This window comes from Carassius auratus, chromosome 22 (genome assembly GCF_003368295.1).
Source record: "Carassius auratus strain Wakin chromosome 22, ASM336829v1, whole genome shotgun sequence".
Classification (NCBI taxonomy): domain Eukaryota; kingdom Metazoa; phylum Chordata; class Actinopteri; order Cypriniformes; family Cyprinidae; genus Carassius; species Carassius auratus.
In genome coordinates, this window is record NC_039264.1 from 18,916,300 (window position 1) to 18,925,274 (window position 8,975).

An 8,975-nucleotide genomic window follows, 5' to 3' on the forward strand; every position below is an offset into this window, starting at 1 on the left:
CATATATATATATATATAAATCTTTATTTTCGTCATTCATTATTTTATTTTATTTTTTAACTATCACATTTGTTTAGAAGGGGATTAACTAGGAACTCTCTTTTTTGTTCCTCAATCAGAATCAGAATTAGCTTTAGGAATGTTTTTTTTTTTTACAAACTCCTCGTGTGTTTGCACACACACCTGGCGAATAAAGCTAATATTTGTGGAAATAACAGCATTAAAATGTCTTTTTAATGAGATGTTTCATGTGCTCAAACCTGTAAATGTCAACCCTGATACCTTTCAAGTAGAGTATTATTTATTCATTTAGTTAGTTATATGAATTTTTTAAGTTAAATGAATGTTTCAATGCTGTAACTTGGCCTATGTAGTCTCTTATAAAATATAATGTTATAATAGTTATTTTTTTTTAATTTACAAAACGCCGTTGATGCCAACTTACAGTTTATTTTGAGGTCCCACAATCAATTTCTCAACACTTAAACACACGTGTCTGATAAAATCTAACAGAAATCTACTTTTTTAAGACCAACATTTAGAAAAGTCACTTATTTCACAGAACGGTCCAGCCCATCTCTCAAAGTAACAGTGGAAACAATTTAATGTACCTTCATTCTTGATCATTTCCTGTAACGTTGACACTTTTATTTTTCTCATTCATCTTATCATGCAAACCAATGAAGCTGAGCCTTTGCACACCACATACTTTCTGTTCTCCTCTGTCATTTCCTCTAAACCATGTGCATATGTCCTCTTTCTGTGCGCCGGCTCATTAAGAAACATTTTTTTTTTTTTTCAGTGAATTGGTTGTCATTGGTCTACACTGGGTTCCTGGCGGCGTTCCTCAAGTTCTGGGCAGGAATCTTTCTCCATAAGTTTGTTTATATGCATGTCTGCTTCATCAAAACAAGTGAGGTCAGGCTTCAACCAAGATCTCTTGATCTTCTCACGAGTGTGATGGTCAATGTTGACCTGCAAAACTGTAACCTTTACATCAATGAGAGATAGCTGAAAAATATTTCACATTATCATTTCAATGGTGTTTAGTTTGTTAAGCAAATGGCAAATGCAAAAATCCTGGTTTGTTTTTCTTTTGAACCATTATTAATGCTTTTTGAAATGTCATCTTAGTTCATTTGCGACTTGCAAGTGCACATTTATTATTGCACTTTTTGTTTACCAGCCCAAATACTCTACACCCCCCCCCCCCCCATCCACCACCCACATATTAATAAACATTACTATGATGCAATGGCATTTCTGTGCATCGCAATTTACTGTAGCTGTCCAGAAAGGCCCAACTCTATTTAATGTTTTACTGAATGCACATGCTGATCTCTTTTTGAGCCATGGGATGGAGAAACTCTTTATAGATATCTGCAGCTTTGTTAGAGAGTTTGCCAGATGAAGTCATCTGCTTCTATTCCCTGCAGGCAAGGCAGAATTCAATGTTCTCTGCACTAAACCCAGACTGGAGAAATAAATGAAAGGCGTCCAGGTAGTCTGTTCGCAAAAGAATAAAGTTTTTATACACTAAAATGAAACACAAATTATATAAAGGTGACTGGTAGTTGAAACAACCTCTGTTTTCGAGCAGAACAGATAGCTTTGGCTCATGGTCTTGTAGTCTTAAGAAAAAAAGAGGAAATTAGAAAGAAAAAAAATAGCACTTAAAATACACCACCCATAGTCATATAAAATAATTTTAAGTACTTTTGATCATTTTAAATTGAAATGATGTGTGTGTGAGTGACTTGCTATAATATTTTAAAAATATATATAATTTTAACCCATCTTTTTCAAATTATTTTACGAAGACTATGGGCATTTATGTTTGAACTGTGTCTGTTGTCACTCTAGTAAAGGCAAAAAAAATGTATCTGGCCAAAGTCTGGCCTTAAAATTGACAGCTAATGCATCTAGTGCCCAAAGACTGATGATTTCATTATTGCTGAAATGATTCTACACATGTATATAAGAATTTAAAACTTGCTGATAATGAGAGTCTTCAGTAGTTTTCTTAATCAATACACACCGGATATTGGTTTTCTGTTTTTGTTTTCCCGCTCAACAGAACGTCTATGAAATAAAAAATAAACACTTCAATAAATATTCATCTTTTGGTCAGTTCGAGAAGTTTATATGCAGAGAGATTTTAATTTACGTTTTCGGTTGTTTATTTGTTCCGATTGAGGTCCTTGAACTCTCTCTTCGAGAAAAGCATTGTAGGCATCGTGGGGTGGCGGGAATTTTCAAAGACGCGAAACATCCTGTTAATGTTGTAATGGAGATGTTCAGGATTGCACGCTTCACTGGCGGTCGGATGGACCGCGCCCACAGACGAGCACACAGCCTATGGGTGAATACTTTCTTTGAGTTTGGAGTCACACCAGACATCAGGCGTAGACTAGTGTTAGTCATGTGGGAGTGGGAAGAATTTGATAACAGTGCTTGGTACATTTTTGCTGTGTAAGGTAAACTATGGCGAAATAGTAATATACAAACGTGAGTTTAGCCACATCTCTTCATTGGGTGGGTCGATCTCATAACATACTTAGAAGTGGGATTTTTGTGCCTCTAGTGTCACTAAAAAGAATCGCAACAATATAGCCTACTTAGTTTTTTTTATATATTTTAACTTCCCAAAATACACACTTTATGCTTTCCCTAGTAGCCTACTAATTATAATAGACTATCTATACTTATCTAAATAAAAATAATTTTAAGTTTGATATTGTGTATATTTACTAAATATCTGCAGTTTGAATATCCTAATTTAACAATAATTTTTATATGCTTTAAATATATTTTATATCATCAAAACATAGTATGATATAATAAATAAGTTATTTAAATGAACAAACAATAAATATAATAATTATAACTAAAATAAAATAAAAATTTTCTTGAGAAAATAATTATGGTGGTATGGTGTAAATATGTTCATATGAATATTCTGCCCTATAAATCCTGCACTATATTGTCTAACCACCAGATGGCAAAGAAACCACTCTCAATGAACAGAAATATTTTATTTTGGTCTTACACTTTGCAAATAACCACCAAGGGTGTTGTCCATATCAGTTTTGTGAATGTAAAGCACTGGAATGTGGAAATTGCAGAAAGGAAAATTTGTGTATTTAGAAAAGTAACAAAATATGAAAGAAGAAATGAATGCTTACAAAAACAATTATGTACATTTGGAGGCTTGTCACATAAGTTGAGCTGAACATCATTTGTAATGAAATGCGTTGCATAAAATGAGAAAAATGCAAGACAGATGCTTTTGATTAGTGGTCTCAGGATTTTATATCCCTCCTAAATATATATTAAATTCAATTTATACTAGCAAATGCTTTTATCCATAGGGACTTACAATGCATTCGGGCTAACATGCGTTGCCTGGGAATTGAACCCACAACCTTTTGCACTGTGTCACCACTGAGCCACAGGAACACTAATGTATATCAAATCAAACAAATTTAAATATGCACTATAATGTGAAAACAAATAGAAATTTGCTAACTGAAGAAGTTTTTAAGAGTTTTTTTCTTCTTCACTCTTTCAATCTTCTAGTCACTATTCTCTGATTTTCTCCCATTGCGACTTCTCCTGAAAGCAAAATCATCTTATGAAGCCGATACAAAGCATACAAGGTGACCACAATCAGGACTACGCCACTGACCAAGAGAACAATGTACAAAGCCATCATGAATCCACTGTAGGGACCCGTTGACGGGACAGTCCACAGGTACACCCAGCCATTGAAATGATTGTTGTGCACAATTTCAGGTCCGTTATCCAACACGATTGTATCGTAGAATGCCGGACCGTTGTCGTTACCATTGCTTTGTTTCACGTAAACATGATCAGGTGTTGGAGAAAGTAGAGAGGCGTCTGTTGGAAAAGTAGTTGCAGTTGTAGTTGCATTCCCTGCTTTTGTTGCCGTTGTGCTTGTAGTAGCTGTAGATGTTTGCATAGTTGTTGTCGTTGGAGCCCCAGTCGTAATGGCACTTGTAGCTATAAATGTGGTCTGGAAAACACCACAGTGGAGTTCCTCGTAACTGAGCGTTTGCAGCGGATGGTTTTCTAAGTGGGACGGTTCATAGCACGTTACTCCTTTGTCCAAGTCACTGATTAGTTCAGGGTTTTCGCGAATCCATTCGGCAATATCCATGATGCTACAATCGCACTTCCATTTGTTGCCGCTAAGAGAGAGATCTTTTAGCGCCATCGCGTGTAAAAAAACATCTCCGGGGAGATACCTCAGATGGTTGTTGTTCAGGTCTAGTTTTTCTAGACTTGAGGTGTTGCGAAAGATTGCCGATGGGAGCGACTCAAGCTTGTTCCCATTAAGCATCAGACCTTGAAGGCTGATCAAGTTTGAGAAGAGCTCCGGGTCTAGTTCCTGAAGGTTGTTGTACTTCAGGGACAGTTTCGTCAGTTTGGGCAGACAACAGAAGAGGTTCTTTGGGAGGGAGGTCAACTTGTTGTTGAAGTGTAAATTGAGAGTCACTAGATTGGTCATGTTTGCAAAAAGGTTCCATGGGACAGTGGATAGATTGGTTTCGTAAAGGTACAGCTCCTTGAGCCTTGGCATGTGTCCCATTAGTTGGTAAGGTAGAGATGTCAAGGGGTTCTTGTAGATGGTAAGCTTCATCAAGTTGGGCAAGTAGTAGAAGCTCTCGGCTGGAATATACCGGAGTTGGTTTGTAGAGATTGAAAGGGTGGACAGGGATGGCAAGGGCCAAAAAAGACGTGGAGGAATCTCTCGGATCTTGTTCTTGTATAGCATGAGCATCAACAGGTTGCTTAGATGGTCAAAGGAACCACTTTCAAGGGTCTCCAACTGGTTGGATGAGAGCACCAAATTTCTGAGTTGCAAAAGATTGTGGAAGAGGGTCCTCGGGAGGTTCCTCAGTTGGTTTTCAGCTAAGTTTAAGGAATTCAGCTTGGTCAAACCCTGGAAGACGTTGGCGTCCAGCCGGGAGATGCGGTTCTTGCTCAGATTTAGTTCAGTTAGGTTGACCATCGCCTCAAAGAGATCTGAACTAATGGAAGTTATTCGGTTATCATCTAGCTGCAGTTGCTCCAAGCTCCTCTGCTCACTAAACACCTTTGGTGGGAAGACAGAGAGCGCGTTCGATGAGAGCTTGATGGACCGAAGCTGTGGCGCACCGTGGAAGGCTTCTGGTTGGATGGTGTCAAGAGGGCTGTTCGTGATCATTAGTCGTTGCAGAAGAGAGAACGGCTGGAAACTTCGGTCTTTGAGGATCTTTATGTTTGTGACATTTAGCATGAGTTGGAAGGTTGTTATTGGGTCGAGAGGAGGAACGTCGGTGATGTCCCCTGTGCATATTACAGAACCCCTAATGTCACAAAAACACCGATTGGGACAACGAGCACCGAGGGCGAATTGAGGCAGAAGATGAAGTAGAACAAACGTGAACCACATTTTCTCAAACTGGGGGACAAATATAGGCATAAGTCATTATAAGAGTCTTCTTCATTATTTAATTGATCTATTTTTTTTATTTTTTTTTATTTTAGGAAAATAAATTGCCCAGTGTACAATAAAAAAGATACAATTAAAAAAAGACTATAAACTATTATAATTAAAGGGATAGTTTGCCCAAAAATGGTAACTTCCTCTCATGTTGTTCCAAACTTGTATGACCTTATTCTTTCTTTGTATTTTTTGTCCATTGAGTCCAAAAAAACATTGGACTCAGTGGACCAAATTATGTCAGTTTTTGTCCACTGGCTCCAAAACAACACTGGACCCAATTTATTTAATTATAAAGAGAGTAGTGGACACATTTTCCAAAATATGTTATTTTATGCTGCACAGAAGAGAGAATGTCACATAGGTTTGGATTGACCAAAAAAAAAAAAAAAAGATAATTTAGACAGAATTCTCATTTCAGGGTAAACTATTCCTAAAACAAGTTAGGGAAAAGTTACTAAAATAAATAAATGAAGTCGCAGTGTTAAACTTACCTCTCAGAGATACTGAAGAAGGTCTGGCTAAAATGGGTGCATTCTGTTTTTAATAACCACACTTTGGAAATAGCTCTTCCCTTTTGACACTTATCATACTCTGCAGTGAAGCCCACAAGGAAGCCTGCATCCGTTGTGATGTTTTTCTTTTTTTTTTTTTGTCTTTATTATGTGTACTTGTAGAAGTCATTGTCTTTCAACTTGCAATGTCTCTCTTTAAAAAAAAAAAAAAATACCGAATGTTCAGTAATGCAGAGTGTGACATTGTTGATTGATTGATATATTGAAAAAAAACATATTTAAAATAAAATAACAATACTTGTTCCTTATTTTTGTTTGGACAATGTGCAATTTTGTTATTTTTAGCATTATTTTATGTCCATAATCCTCTGTCTTCATATGTCCACATGTGTTCTTAAAGGGACAGTTCACCCAAAAATGAAAAATCTGTCATTTTTGTTCCTCAAGTTGTTCCAAACATATATGTGTTTCCTTCTTCTATTGAAAACATAAGAACTGTAAGAATCTTGATGACCAATTAGTCAATGGCTACCCTCAGGTATATTATTTTGGTATGTGTGACATTTATAATGTTCAACAAAGTCTTAACACTAGAGGGAGACAAGAGCTTTTGAAAAAACTGTCTTTAAATAAAGGCAGATGACAAGTTTTAGCTTATGTGAAATTATTTTGAAATTATTATAGTACAATTATGCATTCATATGTTTGATTAGAAACCCAAGATCCTTCAAAAATAGGGAAGGTTTTGCACAATAAGAGGATAGAGTAAACTCGATAAATTTCACTTGATTTTTTTTATTGAGATGCCATTGACATAAAATAGGTTTTTGTTATAAGAGTAAAGCCACACTATCATGACACATTATGAATACACATAATTCCATATCTGAAAAACAGTTCTGCTCGTCTGACACATCTTAAGGCATTAGATGATTTTGCAGATTTTCTTGCTCCCGGTTGTTCACCTCGACATCCTCAAACACAGTATTTCCAGAAACAGGCTAAAACGTAGAAAATTGTATAATTACATCCGCATTCATGCAATTGACAAACATATCTGCTCATAAAAAAAGCAACACTCACCATCATCTCTTTTGCTGGTCATGGATCTCTCTTTTTCTATTGCGTTTGACACCAGTTTTCTTTCTACATTTAGCTCTTCTTGCAGGGCCGCAAGCTGAAACAGCAAGCTGACAATTAGCTTCCATAATAATAGTTGGTTTATTTTTATTAATACATTTGTATATGAATATATTTCGTGTTTTATATATACAATGAAAATGAAAGATTAAATTGTATTTAAAGACAAAACTGAACCGAAATGAAACCTACCTCCTGCAGCTCTGGGATTTTTCTGGGCAGCTCGAGTTCTGATGTTCAAGAACAAGTGCAGGTTTGTGGATTATAAGATGCTTATTCATTTTACATTTGCTAAGAATAAGACCATATGTGCAAAACATAAATAAAATGCATTTATTTACCTATCGCAACCTTTTCTTGCACAGGCATGATGTTTTTCCGGAGCAGAAAAGCCAGGATCTGGTTCTGCACATCTGAATCATCCACTGAATCGAACACCTGGTTGACTATAAAAATGAAAAAATGCAATTCAGCACACAGTTAAAATACAAGGAGACTGACTTTAATACAATCTAGAATTAAAAAAAAACAGTCATTTAGATCAAATTAGTGGCTTGGACTCACCTGGACTTAGAAGGCTTCTAGTATGAACGTTGAGAGCACCAATCAGAAGTAAAAAAGCGAGTCGTGGGAGAAGACGTCCTGAGGATAGTCTGTCCATGGCACTGAAGGGATGATCCTGGTGTGTGTTTGCTCCTGTCTGACCAAAGGCGCTTCTGCTGGAGGCTCTCATCAGACGGGATACTTTTAATCAGGACGTGAGGATGTGTCATCGCTGTAAATCAAAAGTGTGACGGAGTACCTTCTGTATTTTAAAAGAGGGTCTGTGACAGCTGGGACTGATGATCTGACGTGGTCTCATGGCCAGCGACCGGCAATCAATCAGTCAACGGCGGCGTGTGTCAGGACAAGAGTAAATCACTGGCAGAACTGGGTATCGTTCATAATGTCCCTGGCGTTCTTCTTTTAATTTAACTAAAAGTATATGTGAGTCAGTGCCTAGAATAGAAAGAAACGGTATGATGAAGGATGTCAAATGAAGAATATAATGTCATTCTGGTGGCTTTTACATCTTATAGAGACTCTAGAAACCTATACACGGTGAGATCCATATCTATAATTTACAAACGTATTGTGTTTAAATAGTTTTTTTTTCTGTCTCAAAATGTTATCTATAAAATCTATATTAATTTTTAATATAATGATAAGTCATATTTCATATTATTATTATTATAACTTAGTATACTGAGTTACTCTGCTAATATTATTATTTATTATTTACAAAAACACAGACATACAGTACACATTTTGATTTACATGTATATATTTATATTCATATAATTTATATTGTATATAAATATCTTTCATATATAAACATAGCATACATGCATGTATGAGTATTCATATATACATAATAAATACACACACACACACACACACACACACACACACACACACACACACACACACACACACACACACATATATATATATATATATATATATATATATATATATATATATATGAAACTCTAATTGCATTGAAACTCAATTAATATTCTTTTGGTTACTCTATATTTACCTTAAAATAGGTTTATATTTTTAATATTTGATCATTTGTATAGGCTATTTTAATAATTTTATAATCGTGGAAGCCTAATTATTTGAAGTAATACAGTCAGTATCAGAGTGTTTATATTGGCCTGAATTGTTAAAATAAATAACGACAATAACAAGGTTCATATAAAACATTCAAGCAGTCCACTTCTGAAGGAATCTGAGAGCTGCGCTCGTGCACTTGCTGTTCATTT

At 35.8% G+C, this 8,975-nt stretch overlaps 2 protein-coding genes across 2 annotated transcripts; both read right to left on the reverse strand.

Moving 5' to 3' along the window:
* Nucleotides 1–366: 366 nt before the first annotated feature.
* On the reverse strand, nt 367–2,236 carry LOC113040670 (regulator of G-protein signaling 21). The gene is given in 5 exon segments (XM_074559789.1): nt 367–969; nt 1,334–1,506; nt 1,585–1,631; nt 1,997–2,082; nt 2,168–2,236. Coding segments are annotated over 5 exon segments (531 nt in total). The 3' UTR covers nt 367–813.
* Nucleotides 2,237–3,020: 784 nt separating this feature from the next.
* LOC113039908 (platelet glycoprotein V) lies at nt 3,021–6,046 on the reverse strand. The gene is made up of 2 exons (XM_026198073.1): nt 6,004–6,046; nt 3,021–5,467 (listed from the first exon to the last, which is right to left on the reverse strand). The coding sequence occupies exon 2, from the start codon at nt 5,456–5,458 to the stop codon at nt 3,560–3,562; it is 1,899 nt and encodes a 632-aa protein (XP_026053858.1). The 5' UTR covers nt 5,459–5,467; nt 6,004–6,046; the 3' UTR covers nt 3,021–3,559.
* Nucleotides 6,047–8,975: the final 2,929 nt, after the last annotated feature.